Source organism: Thunnus albacares, chromosome 9 (genome assembly GCF_914725855.1).
Source record: "Thunnus albacares chromosome 9, fThuAlb1.1, whole genome shotgun sequence".
Lineage (NCBI taxonomy): Eukaryota > Metazoa > Chordata > Actinopteri > Scombriformes > Scombridae > Thunnus > Thunnus albacares.
The window spans coordinates 21,158,925-21,178,313 of NC_058114.1; the positions used below are offsets into that span (position 1 = coordinate 21,158,925).

The 19,389-nt window shown below is 40.2% G+C and overlaps 1 protein-coding gene across 4 annotated transcripts; it reads right to left on the reverse strand.

Moving 5' to 3' along the window:
• Positions 1-12: 12 nt before the first annotated feature.
• On the reverse strand, positions 13-19,306 carry shc2 (SHC (Src homology 2 domain containing) transforming protein 2). Of its 4 annotated transcripts, none has more exons than XM_044361542.1 (15): positions 19,003-19,306; positions 14,548-15,344; positions 10,439-10,509; positions 8,099-8,159; positions 7,652-7,771; positions 7,044-7,097; positions 6,801-6,852; positions 6,343-6,469; positions 5,308-5,488; positions 4,600-4,693; positions 3,181-3,354; positions 2,836-2,901; positions 2,217-2,551; positions 1,797-1,948; positions 13-1,376 (listed from the first exon to the last, which is right to left on the reverse strand). In XM_044361542.1, exons 1-14 carry the CDS (start codon positions 19,166-19,168, stop codon positions 1,820-1,822), a joined length of 2,427 nt encoding a protein of 808 aa, XP_044217477.1. In that variant the 5' UTR covers positions 19,169-19,306; the 3' UTR covers positions 13-1,376; positions 1,797-1,819. The 4 variants fall into 4 exon arrangements, with proteins under 4 accessions (XP_044217477.1, XP_044217476.1, XP_044217479.1 ...); XM_044361541.1 differs by having other exon boundaries at positions 13-1,499; XM_044361544.1 differs by having other exon boundaries at positions 13-1,499; positions 14,548-14,802; positions 19,003-19,063.
• Between the last annotated feature and the right edge of the window lie 83 nt (positions 19,307-19,389).

Genomic DNA, 19,389 nt, shown 5'->3' on the forward strand with positions numbered 1-19,389 from the left:
TAGGACAATCGATAAAGTGATGTATTTCCCTGAGCCGGGACAAATAAAGGATTTAATTTGCTGTCCAAATCCCTGGTTTTTCGAATCAATCACTGCAGAGAAGTGCTCTCTATGGAGTGAAGGGACTAAACACTCATACAGACAATGACAATCATGACATAATATGACAGTGTTAAACATTATTCACCCCAAAACAAGAGCAGCTTACATTACTGTTCACAAGTATAAGAGCTTAATCATCCTGATTTTTTGTTCAGTCATTCATTGGCATTGCAAGAAAACTCATCTTTTGCAATAGGAGCATACATAAATGCACATTATATACACTCTGACACAAATGCCTGTATCTGTAGTTACTAAGGCACTGAAGTTGGATGGGCTGGGGAAAATACAGGCATGGATATACTGAGTTTGTATGCAGAGTGGTTGTTTTTAACCCATGATGTAGTATTCATTTGAGTCTGAGCAATAATGTCCACAGGTTTATACAACACATACAGTATGTTGCCCCTAACAAACACAACACTGATATTTTTTGGTAAATGTGATGAAAATTTCCACTTTTAAGACAATAGTCTGTGTGTACACATGGCTGTCTACATGTAGATATAGTATGACTGCATTGTAGAGAATGGGAAAGGTTATACCCAGCAAGTAATTATGTTTAATAATAGGTCTATGTTTTCAACACAACTTTATAAAGCATCATATAACAAAAGTGGGATTTTGGTGCTTTGGTTATTATGGAGAAATAAAAATAGTGGATTTGTAGTTTAGGTTGCATCTTATAAATCCAGCACTGAATCATGCTTAGTGTGTATCCATTGTGCCATCACAGAGTCAGGTACTGCAGACCTGTGAACATGTAACAGTCTTTACATCCCAATGAAACGTACATTTCTTCAGCTGTCACAGTAATGTCACTTCTTGCATTTTTACTGTAATAAACCACTGAATATGGAACCTGACACCTCTTATATGTTATACTGTGTCTGCACCTGATAATCAGTGACAGTTTTGTTCTGGCAATGTGCATTATATGTTCAGTGAACGACACAGGAGCAGCTCTGTGTGACTGACTGGTCAGGCAAGGCCGGGTAGACTGGAAGCACATGACAGGCATTGTAGGACATTTCGTCACTGTGCATCAAATCTCTCTGAGATTTATTGAAGTCGGGTCCTCTCAAAACAGTCCTCTCTTTAATTTCTGCTTTTTTGGTGGACAATTTTCCAGCTCTGGGATAAGTCAAGCTGTGGATTCCGGTTGGTTTGTTAGTTTCATAGCTGCATGCTGAGTTTATGACAGTTTGGTTGATCCTGCTAGCCAAAAGGCAGCAAAGTACAAGGAGATGTCTCACTCTCCTTGGTAGACTTGTCTGTGAAAAGAAAATATCAGTGATATCCTTTGTTGCAGACAAGTATCCATCCTAGATGATGAATGAATGATTTCCAAATACAGTTTTTTTCTGTGGTTTCCATGGGCACAGAATAATTCAGCGCTGGAATATGGGAGAGAAAGAAGGATGACATTGTTTTAGACACAGGCTAAAGGTCAAGACAGCTATTGTGTAGCCTCATAGATACAACTGTCAAATGTCTGACAATAGATAATCTGTCTGCATTATTGAATGCAGGAATGTATTGCTCAGGTGAACAACACCCAGCTAAGATTTATTGAAAATATGCAAGGTTTTAATGAGAATCTTCATAAATATGAATATTTGTCTTTAATCCCCAATTCCATCTTAATCATCACAAATTATTTTCACAAAGTTTCACATACATTAGATGCTTACCGTCCCATGCAGGTCCAGATGGCTCACTGTTTCCTCCTGACCACCTGTTTGAGGTGGAGCTCACTCTCTGCTGCAACAATAGGCAGCTCATTCTTCAGGTGATATGAGATAAGGTGACTTATGCTCTCAAATAACATGTCTTTGGTCCGGACCTTTATAGAGGAGAGCAAGAGATGGAGTGTAAGTGATTGTGTTTGCCATACAGTACTGAATGACAGTCACTGTGATCAATGTAAAGTGTTCTTTTTAATGCAGACCAATACATCGAATGAATCAGACAATAGTCAAATTAACAAATCTGCAATGAGAAACAGTGCAGCTAAAAAACTTTTCAAAAGTCATGAATTAAGTAGGATCAGTATAGTTGATGGGCGGTAAACATATTTTTGGGAAACTATTGTGGCTTGCTGCCAGACTCACCACTCCCTCGGGGTCCACTAGCAGTAGGTGTTTAGGCAGGCCACAGTGCATGCCAGTTAGCACATACTGTCCTGGGTTGGTCGTGCTCTCCCGGACGAGGAAATCTCCATCTCGGACCAGGAGTTTCTCTGCATCTCGTCGGCTCATGCGGCTGTGGTACCAGGTCTCCCTGCGAAGCTGCTCCTCATTTGGGGCCACAGGGGCTCGGCGGCGTGGAGGGCTGGGCCACTGGTCTTCCAGGACTTGCACACCTCCACCTCCAGCCTGAGCCCTGCAACCTCCAGCTGCAGCTCCGCTACTGGCCTCGTGGAGCTTCAAGGCATCCTCAAAGGGCCCTGTTGGGGACCATGAAGCAGTCCGTGAGTAAAAAATGGTGAAATCTAAAGCACTCATGTAGGGCTCATAGAGCATCAAACAGTAAAGGTTAGTAATCATTACATGGGGAACAATGAGCTTTATAAAAAGTCTTATCATATCCACATAATCAGTAAGTTAAATTACAATGCAAAGGAGCATCCCTGACCCTATAGATTCCCATATCTGCTGAAATTAATGTCTGAAGTTGGGTAAGGACCCTTCTCTGCCCACAGAAAGTGATAATAGAGTGAAACAAACTCACATGTAGCAGCAAATGAATGCTTTTTCTGTATAAAGTTGGGCCTTAGATGTTTTTCCTGTCTTGTTCCTTTGGTATAAAATTAACACACACAGGCTAACTGATCAGATAACTATAAGCAAGCTGTATGCTGTTATCAGATGTCATGTTGCATACTTTCTAGGTATTGAAGGTCAGATATTCAAACAAAGAAGTTCTTGCTGAAGTTCTTCAATCATTGGACCTTAAAGACACCTCTATTTCACCAATTAAAAATGAGAGCACTACAGTATTTTTCAAATAAAAAACACAAGTTCATCTCCACATCATCCATGATCAGAATACATCATGCCGAATCTAAGGACTTACTCATGTCAAAGAGGTCCTTCTTGGGACTGTCGGGTGCCCTGGACCCTCTGTGTCCATCAGGCCCCTGTGCCAGTGAATCCAGGTTTTCCAAACTTTGGGTGTTGACATACTGATGCTCCTCATAGTCTCTTGGTGGCTGGCCATCAGCACACAGGTAACCATCTGATGTCAGACCTGAAAAAGACAGGTGCTCTAAAAATGCTACTGAATTCTAGCTGCTCGTGTAGGTGTGCAGTCACGTATGTGTATATCTTTGTGATACATTTTTTATGTGCCTTATTATATGGCCCCCTCTAGTGGTAGAAAACCCAATTGGCAGCATTGAGTTTTGTCAGCTACAGTGCTACAGCATACAACTACAGTATGTATACAAATTATTTCCACAAATAAGTTTCAATAATCAAGCCAGTTTCAGTATAAACTAAACCAGAGGTGTATGGTAAATGTCATAATTAAAATCCAAACAATCTTTTCACAATATAAATATCAAATATAAAATGTTAACTGCTGGCGTTTATTGGATATTTTTCCAAATGGAAACAATCTTTTTGACCCAGTTAAGTCTAATCCTTAACCATTATATCATGTGTTATTTTCATTAACTTATTATTGGGCTGTTTTAACAATTATTTCTGCATTTAGTTTTAAGTACTGCACTAACCTGTATGGTTGCAACGATTTATATGATTGTAACAATTGAGCTAAAAGGGTTGTAGATAACCTTGTACACAATGAAACTTCTACAGTACAGTAATCTACAGTATATTCTAACTTCACTCAACTTTTTCAATTGCAAATCCAATGTTTAATATCAACAGTAAAGAGTCATACAGATAACTTCTGCAACAAAACGTACCAAACTTTCATGGTTTTGAATAACTTAATTGGTTGTGTTAATGTCAGAAAATAATGGATTACTTCAGAATTGAAGGCCATTATGGAAATCTGTGGAAACAAATAGGCTGCGAATGCAATCCAGAAAACTATGAGGACAACCTAAGCTTCCCTCCTATCGAAACTGACAGACAATGTGAACCACGAGTCATGGAAGGTCATCCCGATTAAAGATCCAAAGAACCTTGATGCTATCAGGACGATCCTGAGAAGTGTCCAAACACTGAGCTTCTGTCTGTGCTAGAATGTAAGTAACAACTCTCATCCAGGCCACAAAGCGCACTGTTGACTGAACTTGTACCACAATAAGTCAGAAAAATCTCGAACATTTTGAGAAAGAGAGAGAGTGACACACCTACACATCTTTAAAATCCATTCAAAAGCCTTCAGTTTATTCTCTTTTAAATGATAAAATTTCATATCAACTGTTGCGAGAAATCTTCTCTTTTATAAACTGGTGTAAAAGATTACAAGTTTATTTTTTTTCTAGATGTTATACCTAAGTGCTGCCACATGGTGTCTCACCTGAGTTGCTGTTTGTCTCTGTGTCCCAGTGAAGTTCATAGCAGAGCTGACCAGGAGGGTAAGATGTTTGCTCCCTTCTAACCAGTGAGCCCATCTGCAAACACACATACACACTAGAAGAACACAGGCTAAATACATTTGTATCTCTACCTGAATGAACAACTCCCTGATCTCTTGCCCCCACATAATGTAGTTTTGAGGCACTCTATTTGAAACATTAGCTACAGCATGTCACCATATTTTGAACAAGCTGCAGAGAGAGCGGTGATTTCTCTCACGCAATAGGTAACAAAAGAGCCGAGACTCTTTATGTAATCATATTTGTCTTTGGCAATTATGGTGCAGGCAAATCAGGGGGACAGTTATGGAGTATGTTTTCATGCCCCTACAGTTTAATTCTATGTAAACAATACTGGGAAGGAGCAGCAAAACATATCAGTCACCAGTTTATGAGGGAGATACGCCTGTGTCTGAGTCACACATCACTTGATAATGACCAGATGTAGCCTTAACTGTGTCTGTAATAAAGTTAGAAGGTGAAGTTGGGGGTTAAACATTGCAAATGATTTGTGCATACATATTAGTGGAGGAAATACTAAGTCTAAGAGGAAAAAATTGCATAGCTAAAGCTTCCGTACCAGAATCCAGTGACTCTGTAGATACAATTTTAACTTCATGTTGTTTCTAAAATCATTCCTGGAGATTCACCTGCGCTGCTGTCTTGCTCTGCGGCTGAGTGTGGATGTGACCAAGGAGGGCTCCACTGGGCCTTAGCCGCGAGTCCACCACTCCCCCAACAGGAGGCTCCTTCCCTGGGATGCTGTTGTAGTAATCGTGCTCAGAGAAGTCCTCATCCTCCCCCCACATGGGCTCCTCTGTCCTGACAGACCTTAAGAAGTTCACACAACCAGAATGTTAAGATCTAAGGGGGAAAGTAAAAAGACACTACTTCTATAATCTAAACGACAATTATGTTTATATTTATAATTATTATTTATATGTGATATTAATAGTAATAATAATGATAGGACAAGGAGATCTAGGTTCTCAAATGGATTATGTCCGATCAGATGACATCTCCACATCCGAAAGTGATCTATATAAATATGCTGGAGATTTATATAGATCACCAGAGCTGCTTATGCTGGCAGCAGGAAGATGTTCATTTGAAACCAGAACAGAAAGACCGTCTGGAGTTCCTCCTGTGTCCTGCAGTGGCATCACTGAAACACCTGAGGTTTGGCGATAGGGTGAGAGGATCTGTAAGGATCGATATTATAAAATGGATTTCGAGGTAATACAAGAACAAATGATCACGTCTGCTTGTAATGAATAACAAAGAAATCCGAGAATTGTACAGAGGATCGGGTTTTTGTCGTGGAAAATGTGACTAAGTGCTTTTATGTAGGATGTCTGGACAGTACAGTGTCAAAGTATTTATAATGTCAAAATGAGTATGATAACCAAAGAGAGCTGGTAGAATTATTCCCTAAAATATCATCTGAATTCACGAGAGCCTCTGAAGTGAATTCTCACTTCTTGTAGTGTCAACAAATGTTTGCAGGTGTACAATTGTAATGCTTTAATGTATATTAATGCAGTATTATTAGTTTTTATACTTGTTACAGTTTTAGCTTGTTTGGTTGTAGTAACATTTTTGTGAACTTTCCTTGATTTATTATGACAAATGATCATCATCTTATGACTTTTCATCTGTTTATATACAGTAATTCATGATGTTACCTCTCCATAGACGCCATGGTTTTAGGAGGACTGTGAAGGTACTGTTTGAATTGCAGCTCGAAGGCTTGGCCGATAGTACTGATGACACTCTGGGCTAAACCATCTGAACACTCCAGGATATGGCATGCTGAGAGAGACAAAAAAAGTTAGTGAGATAAAAAACGTTTTTTCCAGCTTCTACATACTTTTAGGACAAAGCTCCTGGCCTTGTATTAATCCTTCTATTTTAAGATATTCTTCCCAAAACACTAAATGTTGATTTTTTTCTTTTTAACGGGGGTGATATCTTGCTCAAAATATTTGTATTTTATACCAAGAACTGTAGGTGATTTAAACTATCATTGCAGTTATAATGCAGCACTGTCTGAGAAATCCATGTTTAAGACACAATAAGCTGTTGTATGTGCGTGGTTATGAAACAAGTGGTGAACCTGAAAGAGAAGCTTTTCAGTACATACCTCTCTGATTCACTGGGTCTTTGGCCACATATGCAACATAATCAGGCGTGTCCTGCAACAGACAGGAGGAAAATTTGATCAGACCAGATAAATTAAACATATGTATAACTAAATTAAAGCCGTTATTGATTCTTCAGTCACATTGGAAACCAGTAAAATGCAATCCAGTCAGATACGTGGAGAGAGCCAAGATGTCCATTCCAACAACATAAAGGAGGGCAAGGAGTAATACACTTCACTCACTGTGTCTCCCCCTGAGGCAAATGAGATGGACTGCATGGGATGGTGCGCTATCACCTGAAAGAGATAAGTGGATAAAACAGAGGTGGTTTTCCAGTATTCCCTTTTTTCATTTTTATTATTGATTACTGGATATATGACAACATAAATGGACCAGAGGACAATGGGTCAAATGCCTCAATGAAATACAGATTAGAGTTTGACCAATATAAATTTTGGACTTAAACCCATTAAATGTAAAATGTAACCATTTTCATACCTATAATTAAAATGATTTAGTAATTTCACAGACATTAGAGAGAGTAGAAATGTCCTAAACATCATGGAGCACTGACATGCTTCAGTAAAACACATACTTATGGATTCCTTTCATCAATTAACTCATGACCAACCACACCTACGGTATCTATTGAGGAAAGTGTTGGATACATTTGGCTACATTTGGAGAAGTTAACTAAAAATATGGCAAAATAATATTTTTTTCACAAATATATAATTGTTAATTTAGTTGTAGTCACAGAAGAAACATTCATATTGGCAGTGGACAGTGACATTTGGCTACTGGAAAGATCTATCAGTCTAATGATTACAGATCAACTTTAGCATCATACCTGTCGTGTGGTGGGGATGAGCAGACAGAGGCCGTCTATGGATATATTGACTGCGATGCTCATTCCTGCGAAGCGCAGGTTACTCTTCCCCATGATGGACTGGAGAGCTTTGTTCAGGGCCTGCATGACAAAGATACAGTTGAAATTCTGAACTACAGTCACAAAATTAAACCACAGTTATACTTTACATATACATATACTGTATTTGTCATGAGAGAAAACCTGCTTAAACCTGCTTAGAGCAACAGATGTCATGTTTTATCGTATCAAAAAGATTCACAAAGCATCACACAACAAGTTATTTCTACCAAGCTGACTCTCTTACACAGTCTTAAGTTTCTTACAATTATTGCTCTGCTCTGTGTCATAAATTCTATACAGATTACTTGCAAATATGATAATGAAACAATGAAACATGCAAAGTAGGATTATAAGTTTACTATTGACCTTCTTCCTCCAAGCCCCCTTTCCGCCTGGCACAGCGTCACAGAGCCTGTTGATAGCTTCCCTAATTACAGGAATGAAAAAAGGTCAGAGGTCAAACCATAGTGGGACACTGATGCAACAAGGAAACATTTATGATCTAAAACTCATGTGGATTAATGTTGACTGTGTACCCAAATATTAACAACCCAGCAACAACAATAAGTATTGTAAGTATAACTGTTTTAAAGGTTAAGCCTGGTGTCCAGAGCTACACAAAACTGCTGCATCACAATAATGGAAAAACCTGAGGTTAAACATGAACAGAAGCTTTGTGTTCCCTCCCTTAGGCTAAGGTTATAGGTCAAAGTGTAAAGGTCAAGAAAAGGTTTCCAGCAGGACTGTTCACAAGCTCTAAACAGGCCTTGGTTACTGCTGATGTTAAAGATCATACGCAGAAAACAATGACAGTCATCACCAGTGATTGTTTATGAAGTTCCTGTTTACTCCTTTTTAAATTAGGGAAGAGGAAAATAAAGTAGGGTTTGTGCAATTCCACATCTTCTTCTGCAGCTTCAAGGCATCACTATTCTCAGTGCAATTCTCTCTGCTGATATGATACAGCTTTGCAGTGCGGTTGTGAAAACTCCCAGGAATGACAGCCTAATGGGCGTTTAAGGCATCTGTCCCCTGTGTGTCTGATGGCAGGAGTAAGGCATAATGTGAATTTGAGGCTGGAGCTCATGCTCTCACTGCCAGGGGACGGTGGGGACGGCAGTCGAGAACCCAGTTGCCCCTATCGAGTGACTCGTAAATATTTAAAAAGCAGCGTCCCAGGCCCCATCTCGAGTAAAGGTCTTCTCAGGGATTTTTGAAAAACAACATAATAGTTGGAATGACTCATGCTGATGGGCAAAGGGAGGAGGAAATGGGCTGTTGTTATTGTTTTTGTCTGCAGTTTCTGCCATAAAATGCTGGGCCTAGTTATCACTTATGTTGCTGTTTCACACTATGACACAGAGAGTACTGTTGATAGGAGGTACCTTCTTAACATCCAGGAGCTGAAGTGCATTTTTGAAATTCTGACAACCACTGAATGATTTGTTGTAGTTTTCGAGGACAAAATTAACTTTTCAACAAGTCTGTAAACTAAACAACACAAAAGGACGGTTCTAGATGCATAGGCTTTAACTTTAAATTGCTGATTTTGAATTGCATCCAGGCTGTGTTTACAATAATTCACACACATTGAAATATCCTGTGAAGCTAGATTGACTGAGACAATCAATCATTGATCTTTGGCCTTGTGGGACAGATGGGCAGTGCCATGTTCCCCAGGGAGCCAGAGACCCAGGCCTCATGTCGTTAGCAAAAAACTGAAAATATTGGACATCTTTTTTAAAAGCTTTTTAAAGCAGACATTGATAAACTGCCTCACCCAAGCTGCTGGATAGAAAAAGCGAATTTGACTAAGGGAAAGTGCAAAACAGTCCAAATACAAAATCTGTTCATCATCAGTGCACCAAAACAATCGTAACTAAGTTGATGTCATACAATCAGTCATACTGCAGCTGAGCCATATGCAGGGTTAGGCTATGTGCTACAGTCAGTATGGTGTCTCCATTTGCTAATGTTTTGATTTGATGTTTTGTTTAGAACACCCCCCCCCCCCCCCCCCCTACAGCCGCAGACATTATCCAGCAGGGTGCATTCATGGGGACCACTGCAGCTTTCCATAGTCATTAGCAAACATCATCAATAATAGATCTCTCTCTCTCTATCACTCCATCTCAGCTGCCTCCTCCCCCCTGCACTTAAGCCTTGGTGGGCTCAGATTACTGCCGATCGATTGTGGAGGAGAGAGAGTGAGGAGGAGTGCACTTCTCCCATGCTTTTATAACAATAACATCACGTGTAGGGCAAAAAAAAACAACGGCACAGACATACAGAACGCATACCATATTGCTGCCATTGTGCACCTTGTGACTTTAGTATTGATTTAATTTTTTAAATATTTGAATTGGCATTACATTTCCACAGGAACTGACTGAGCAGGTTTTGGTGAGATGACTAGAAAAGTTGTGTTGCTGTCAATTAAAAAACAAGAAAGTTTTCCTACATTCCCCAAATGTTAGCTGCAGGTGTGACTATATTTTTTAAGCTTATTACGACAAAAGGAACATACTTTACATATGTCTCACACCACACTGACTTCCTGATAATGTGAACATGAAAATCTAAAATATCCACTCCTACTCTACACTATGTACCAGCCCAGAACTGACACACAACTGAAAGCAATTTGACATCTTAGGTCAAATTCTTCTGACTCACTGCCATCAAGTGAGTTGTTTACCAGCTTACCTAGTCACCTGGGTCCGCGTGTTGAAGTCCAGGGAGCGCATTGACTTCAACACTTCAATGCAGCCCATGTACTGCAAAGACAAACACACAAAACAAGAAAAATGTTAAAATATGTTTTAAAATATGGCTATGGACAGGTGAACTTGTCATTTATTCAAAAATTAGAGATTCACTATCTCAAATGTGGACTAATTTCAACAACATATGCTGCAATTACAAAAAAACTATTGATTTACAGGTGCAGTGTGTAGAATTTAGTGACATCTAGCATTGAGGTTGCAGATTGCAACCACCTGAATACCCCTCCCCTCCCCCTCTCCCTCCCCCTCCAAGCATGTAGGAGAACCTATGGTGGTCATGAAACACGAAACGCCCTCTCTTATGCCAGTGTTTGGTTTGTCCGTTCTGGGCTACTGTAAAAACATGGCGGGACAACATGGCGGGCTCCATGGAAGAGGACCCGCTCCCTGTGTAGGTATGAAGGGCTCATTCTAAGGTAACAAAAACGCAACAATTCTTATTTTCAGGTGATTATACACTAATTAAAACATACTTATGAATATTATATACAATTTCTGCCAAGTCTGTTCTGCTAGATGCCACTAAATTCTACACAGTGCACTTTTAAAAAGTATTAAAACTTTCTATTTTCACTTTAAATATTTATAGAAAATGCTGCATATGCAGTAAAAAGTTTCAGTGGCATTGCAGTTCTTCTTCTTCTACTTCAAAAAAAAGACATTTCTGGAGAGTGTAATATATTGTTGTCTATTGGCAACAATGACTATTTACAACAATTTAAAACAAGCATCACAATCTGACCGACATCCACATATAGGGCATTTAAGTGTACTCCAGTGGCTAGCAGCCAGCTGAGCAGCTTCATAATGGCTGTCAGGTTGGGGTGCTAATGGCACCTTGACTAGATTAGTAGCACTCAGAGCTCCCAATCATAGACAAACTGTGGCCTCCTAGGCCTCTGGGGGGATGCTATGAATGAGTGTGTTTGTGTATACAGTCAATGCATATGAGAATGTCCTGTACTTATTTGCAATATCTTTGGAATTTACATGATATGATGTAGTGATGAGTAAAACCTGACTACACATTTCTGTAAATATCATTGTTAAATAAATATAATATAAATATAATACCTATACAGTAAAATTATGTTTAATGAAACGTCTATATATTGTACTGTACATCTGTCCAGAAACAACTAATGAAAACCTTCTGTCTCACTATGTAACATTAACAGTGTTCATTAATGTACCTTGTCTCTGTAAGTAAACACAGTGAATAAACTGATTCACTAAAATAAAGTGTAATTATTACACTTTATTTTAGTGAGAAGCAATATTAGGACTTGTCCATTAATGCTGATTACCGTCACTGGATTGGAATTTGTTTTCTTTGAGTGTTTATATCTATCATTTGATCGCTGCCCAAGTGCTTGGGCTGCTTGAAAAGACATCCCAAAACTAATCTTAAATCTTATACAAATCTTGTGATATAAAACACTTCAGCGATCTTACAAACTCTTTATGAAAATAATATGGTGCTACATAATTCATATCCTGTCCATCCAATAAGTACTCTAGCTCAGTCAATGTCACATTTAGTGTAGTTTTCAGGTTTGTTACTGTGATTGCAACCGACAGCAGACAGACCACACAGCGGCCACACAAACACAGAGAGCGATAGAGAGCAGCCTTTGAGCCTGAGAGCTTAATGAGCTTTCTAACCAGATTTGGAGACGGGGGAAGTCTTCCATCAGGAAAATTGTCTCTCTTTTTTCTTTCCCTCTCTCTGCCAATGCCTCCATTGTCACACACTCATCTGCTGATGCAACGCATCCCGTCTTCTATCACCCTATCTGCACTCCTATCCTTTTGGCCAAGTCTGTAGCGTGCTATTTCTTATGGCTGCAGGGACTTTGACTTTCCAAGAAGCATTCTTCAGAAATTTAATAACACTGGCATCCACTTTCAAACTTTCCTCCAAGAGCTATGTTAAAGTTTATGTATTATCGCTGTCAGCTCTGCAGAACATATCCAATTTCCATTTTACCAATAATGTACTGTTAATGTAGGTCAGACCAAGACACATATATGTTCTGAATAGTGTAGACAGTGAATTATTCTGTTATTTTTTTCAAGTTCAGTAGCCTACAGCCTAAAGCGATACATTTTCCACATTGTGGAAAGTTAAGTTTCTTCTAATTTCACACTTTTGTGCACTCATCCCAGCATATTGTGGCACATGCTACAATACACTGAGCTACTCATCCACTGCATGGTAGGAGAACTTTCTGGAAACTGCACCGATAGCAACAGAAAATTACATTACAGTTTACAGATTTTGTAATTTGAGGGGCAAATACTGTGCAGCAGATTGTACGGTAACAGTAAAAAATGATAGCAGTCTGGTTTTGATACAGCTCTCTAAATGATAACTGCTTTGGCAGCTGCAGTGCTTTGTCTGATTGTTGCTGCAGTGTCCTGGCTGTGGAAGACGGCAGATGCTGGCCAGATACAGAGCCTGACACGGCTGCGTGGACAGAGAGAAAGTGCAAAGGAGGAAACTGGAGAATCATATATGTGTCTTTCCCAGCAGAGAGGTGTTTGTGTGTTGGTGCATCTGTATTTGAGTGAGAGAGAAAGAGGCGCTGAAACAGAAATAGAGAGAGAAAGAGAGAGCTGTGCACTATGGTAGGTGATTAAAAATGGCACAGCACAGCAGAAATCTACTGTCACTTTGACACTAATACATGCTGCAAGTACTCCTCCCTGCATAGATTCACCACTGAATCACACATGTAGTAAAGCTTCAACTGCCATGAAATAGATTTCAAGCATTAGTTCACATAGGTCATCTAAAATGATTGCTAATTGACAACAATAAGCTGTTAAAAGCTTGGCAATTAACTGAGATATCAATCAAATATGAGAGGAGCACTTGTGTAAGGAAAGCCTTGCATGGTGATGAGAGCTCCTACGTACTCATCACTGATCCCAGATGGACCCCTCCCATACCGGTCCAACCGTCCTCCTCCTCCACATCACATGATGCTGACTGTGATTAAATGTAATTGAATATAGGAATGAATGGTGCCTGTATAATGCCATTAGAAAGCGTGCTTGGGCCTCAGACTGGGTTAATCAAGAGCCATGTCATTAGTTTGAGGAGGAGGAGAGGGGAGAAGAGCAGTCCAAGAGGGGCGGAGGTGAACAGGCGTGGGGGATTACTAAGGGGAGATCATTGACATTGACGTCAAGCAGTCTGCTTGGTATGGTAACCCTTTGTAAACACAAATCAGTAATACACACCGATAGATATATCTTTTAAGTATACAAATTTTTTTCAGTTATAATCATTGTCATTGTTTTGGTGGGACACCCCAACACTTTTCTGTATCTTATTTTTGATAAAAACACAAAGAGTTTACCTAATATTTGAACAAATATTCTGAATTAAGATAATTTAATTATATTATGTAATTATATTATAATGGCAAGACTAATTAGAAGATTAAGATTCACTGTGCTGAAGAATTGTAAATACATTTTCATAGATAAAATCTTATGGTCTTGTTCCACCCATGAATGTAAACAATCCTGAACCCACACAAAGAACACCACTCCCACAAGCTTACAGTGGGAGCTTACAATCAGGTGTGTTACAAACACTATGAATACAGATGGTTATTGCTCTAAGTATAGTATGATGCATTCAACCTATGGTAAACAATGCTGTAGAATATCAATCCATACTTCAGTCTGTACACATAATTTCATGGTTTATCTCTCTCTACTATGACGCCTGTGTGCTCTCCTGACGCAGTCTCCCAACCAGCCACACCAAGCCATCTATCTGGATTAAATTATGTATTCCCCAGCCCTCGCCACATGAGCTGCATAACAAACTGCCTGGCACCGTGGTGTCCTTTTGTTTCCCATCCAGATAGTGAAGCCTTTAAATGGGGTCATTAATATTATGTGATTGGCTGTTTTCTGTGAGGAGGCAGTTGTTGTGAGCGCCGGAAAAAGAAAAGTTAGTTGTGCACATTTTCAAAACAAGGTGGCCTGTAAGAGAGCAAAGTGACTCACCCTGACAATATAAGAGGCCCCTGGTCCTGCAATCTTCTTGTCAGGGTGCAGCCAGCCTTGGGAGGGTTTGTGGATGAAGCTGCCCTTCTGGTTGAAGTCCTCTCCCCCCAGCCACATGCCTTCCACCCTTGTCCTGCGGTTCATTCCTGATCTGGAGCTGCTAGAACCGCCAGGGCTCGCCATTGCCTCTGTGGCCCCAAATCCATGCCCCCCTGGACTGGCAGAGTTTGCTACTGCTCTCTGCCCACGAATGGCCTGTAGGGAACAGGGGGTGACACACACAGGGTCACAGGAGTTAAGCACCGCTGCTAAACTGGCTACTGGGCCACTAGCTGAGATTACACCACTGGGCATGTGTGATGATGAAGAAGAGGAGTGGGAAGGAGCTGCTGCTGCCTTGCCCGAGTCCTTGCTAGAGCTGGAGCTGGAGCTGGAGTTGGATGGGCTCCGGCTGAGCAGGGAGTTGGAGAACTTCCACTGGGGCATCTTAGGAATGAGCATGCAAAAGGTCGTGGTGGCATCCTGTTCTCCATCCAGGCAAGGGGAGTCGGCCAGGGCTGTAGCCCCAGCAGAGGAGGAGGACCTGGCACTGGGATCCAGAGGAGGCAGGGGAGGCAGAGGAAGGCTTGGGGTGGAGGAGGGGACCACCGGTGTGGCCACAACTTTGCCGCTCATGGCTAAGCTCTGCATCAGGTCGTCAGAGGAGGTCACAGACTCGTTGCGAAAGCGGCCATACTTTGGCTTAAGGAGCATGCCCGGAGGAGCCGCCTGAAGCAGGAGCTGAGAGGGGGGGATAACTGCCAGAGGATGAGGGGGGAAAGGGGAAAGGGGGAAGGGGGAGGGGGAAAGGTGTAATGGAAGAGGAGGCAAAAACTGGAGAGAAAATCTTCCAGGCGGAGTCCTATATCCCTGTCAAAGTCAACTGAATGCTGTCTGGTCCTCTCCCGTTCACACACACGCACACACACTGTCCCACTCTCATGCCGCTCTCCTCTCTATCTGAGCTGGCCTGCTTCCTTTCACTGCCTTAGGCAAGCTCGCTCGTATGCTCCCAGTGTGTCTCTCTCTCTCTCCCTCTTTGGATGATGTCATTGAGTCTATCAGCCCTGCCCTGCTCAGCTGCTCTCAGGCTGTATTAGCTAAAACACATCTGCCTGAACCACCCTGCACACACACACACACACACACACACACACACACACACACACACACACACAAAGCAGCTATTTCTTCTTGTATAAAGACTATTAAGCAAATTAACAATCTGCGTCAGTGCACATTATCTTTTGGCTAGAATAGGAATAATATCTCAAACCACTCACATATAGACAGACAAGTTATTTGGTTCCTCAAAGAAAAGTCAACACTCTTTTCATTTTTTTTTTATCTCGCTCTCTTTCAAGATGATATGTATGATTAGTAGTCTTGTAATTATCTATCTATGTATCTATTTTGTTGTCTTGTGTAAAACATAACAATTCATATCAAATCATCTCAATGATGTAACATTAAAATCCATGTTAATAAAGCTTATTTGAATTGAAAGCTAAACATCTGCAGAATAAGCAAGCATTACTGGCTTCCAGCAAGGACCTGGTTGCCCAGTACTTGATTCCCTCTATCATTATATTTTGTATTTTTCATCTATCAATGCATTTTGCTAATTTGTAATAAGAATCTGACATAATGAGTCTTATTAAGGGAATGTTGTTCATGTGTAGAAAACTGAACTGAAAATGCATACAACGATATTTCTACTCTGGAAAAACAGAAAGAGGCTGATAGGGTTGTGTTGAAACCCAAAACAGAATATTAACTGAAGATTTGATAGTGAAGGTGAATAAATGCAGGCAAGAGCCTCATCCAATTAGTTAAAGTGTATTTTGTGTGAGTCGATGTGTGTGTGTGTGTGTGTGTGTGTGTGTGTGTGTGTGTGTGTGTGTAATTCCATTTGCCCTGGCAATAGACGGACGAAAACTTGATAAAGGAAACAAAGCAGCCACACTCATAAGGGACTACATTTCTGAAAACATCCACCCTATCCCATCTGCCTGAGTTCTCTTCTCAATTCCCCTCCCATCCGACTCCCCAGAGAGCAATCAGCCATCTCAGCACGATCCTTTTAGCTCCCTACTTCTTTTACCCTCGTTCATGCCTTTCCCCCACTCCCTGTTGAATCATTTTAACTCTCGCTTCTTATCCACTATTTAACAATGAGATTTTCCCACCTCACCCAAAAGTAATGTACTGTATGCAACAGCATTCAGGATTCATGGTATGAAACACAAAGTGGGTTAAGCAGGGATTTACACTGCAAATCTTTTCTTCTTTTTTTGTGGTGGTCAAATCATGCACATAGGTGAGAGTGAATACAGTGTATTAAAAAAAAGATGGCTAATGTATTTTATTGTGTCATGAATGATCCAAAAGATTATTTTTTTGGGACAACAAAGAAAAAAGAATCCTCAATGGTTAAAAAACAAGCAGCTGCAAAATACAAATAGATGTGAATGATGTCTGCACTGATTGTGAAATAAGCCAATAGTCAGGGTCATCTGTTACGCAAAAAGAGGGGTAATCAACTGACTAAATAAAGCCACCCACACACACACACAAGGAAAAGCTCATTATGTTCCTGTCAAACGAGGTAAATTGCTTAAATTCAATCAAGCAAATCATTTCGATTTGTTTACTCCCATAATCAGTTTAGACAGTAGTGTAAGAGAGGAGCATCATGTTCTCCGTCCAACAAAATGTGACTCCAGAAACAACACATTACACAAACTGTAATTCATACAACATGATCCTGACCGAAATGTGTACCGCTATAACAAATGCTACTGAAATGACAAAGTTGGTGTATTAAAACTTATTCAGAAAGGCATGGCAGGAAGCTTACCTATATGTCAGGCTCTGAGGAGAAAGGGGATGAAAATAAGATCCAGCCCAGTGAACATCCAATGACTTTTATCACACATAAGCAATGTGTATGGTTCAATCATAGTAGTATTTAGCAGCTGCAGCTATTGGTTGAGAGAACTGTTTCCTATCACTGGTCAGGAGTCCATTTTAGAACAAACCATACACACGGTTACACACACACACACACAAACCACCATCAGAAACCGTGTGACACCACTACTGCCACCCCACCTTCTTCCAAACAGCCAATCACTTCTTGTTAGTTTGCTACGGAGTATAAAAAGTTACTGATAAACCAGATGTAATCGATACATGCACCGTCCTCAGTATGTTCTGTCCCTTTTTTTTCTGTCACATGACAAATGACTGCACTGACGACATAATGCACACATAAGTAAAATATACAAGAATTAATTAAAACCAAATTAATTAAAAGTGTTTTTAAAATAGATGTAATAACAATCATTACAAAGATTGCACTAGGCTTGATTGGACATTAATGCATTACTTAATTGCATGTGATGTTACACTGCAGTTTCAAACACTCAACAATAATGTGTTTCTCTGTGTGTGAAGAGTTAACATATTTACCTCCTCACTTTGGTATTTTGCATATACAAGTGGAACAAATCATGCTGTGAATACACCACCACTCATTAGCAGCCATTACCCTGACAACAGCGATTACAACCAAGAACAACAACACGGGTTGCTTGCAGCACAGGACCTCAAAACAATACTGTTCGGTTAAAATGTAAAGAGAGTTTATTTTTTAATGTACTAACAAATTATTGACTGAGAAAGTAACATATTTACCCTGTGTAAGGCCAACAAAAATATACCAGGTGACTGATGCATTTTTCAATGCATATTATTGAGTAGCAGTAACAGGACTTGTCATAGCAGGAAAGCACAGGTGTCATTAATAACGTTAACGATGGCTCAGCTCTATTCCTCTATTCAAGTGTCCCAGTGAGTCATGACAGTATGACAGTGGAGCCAACATGCACCAAAACAAGACTATAAAACCGTCTGGTCACTCCAGTCCCTGGATTATCCAGAGTGAAATCCCAGAGATGAAAAATGTCGCTTGTAGTCTATCTAATAAAAGTATAATTGAATACATTATTCAATAAATAAGTTAAATAGCTTAAATCATATAAAGTGTTCATTCCTTTGCTTCAAATCAGCCAACAACACAGGCCTGTATGTTTTCTATTAAAGATATAATTATCAATTATTTGGTAGCAAAATAAACTTAAAATGGAGCTATTTTATTGTAGGTATAACTTGGATTGGCAACAAGAGTGACAACAACTTTCAAACATTAAAATGCTACATTTTTCTGTAGGCTTGAATAGATTTTCAAGCAGACATTTCCAACCATGATTTGCAAACTACCTAATATTTTAGCTTTGTATGTCTGGTGCCCTCTTTTAAATGGAGGGATATGTCATTGTCAAAAGTAATGTTTTAATTACAAATTTCACCAACAAGTATCCTTATTCCACTTTACTGCTGCTTCAATTTTACCTCTACCTCCTACGTCAGGCTCGAGCGACGTCAAGCTCGAGCACCCTTGCGTCGACAAAACAGACGCAACGTGGCAGAGAAAATAAATAACCAAGAGCTCTCGTTGAGCCCCTATTTTCGGTTTTAGTAAAGTCCTGTGATTGACCAGAAACGTTTTCAAATACATCAGATATCATATTCAAACACCCAAGTAAGATACCGACAGTTAAGATACTAGCTGAAATTTACGTTTTTGCCATAAGCATCCCTGCTGAAACACACCCACTGCTGCAAACCGTGCTTCCTCATTGGGTTGTAGTTTCAATGCTTAGTGGGTCATCTTCCCAAACATAGACGATCTCACAGGGGAGGGCGGGCCGCCTCGGCCAATCCGGGGCCTGCGGGGAA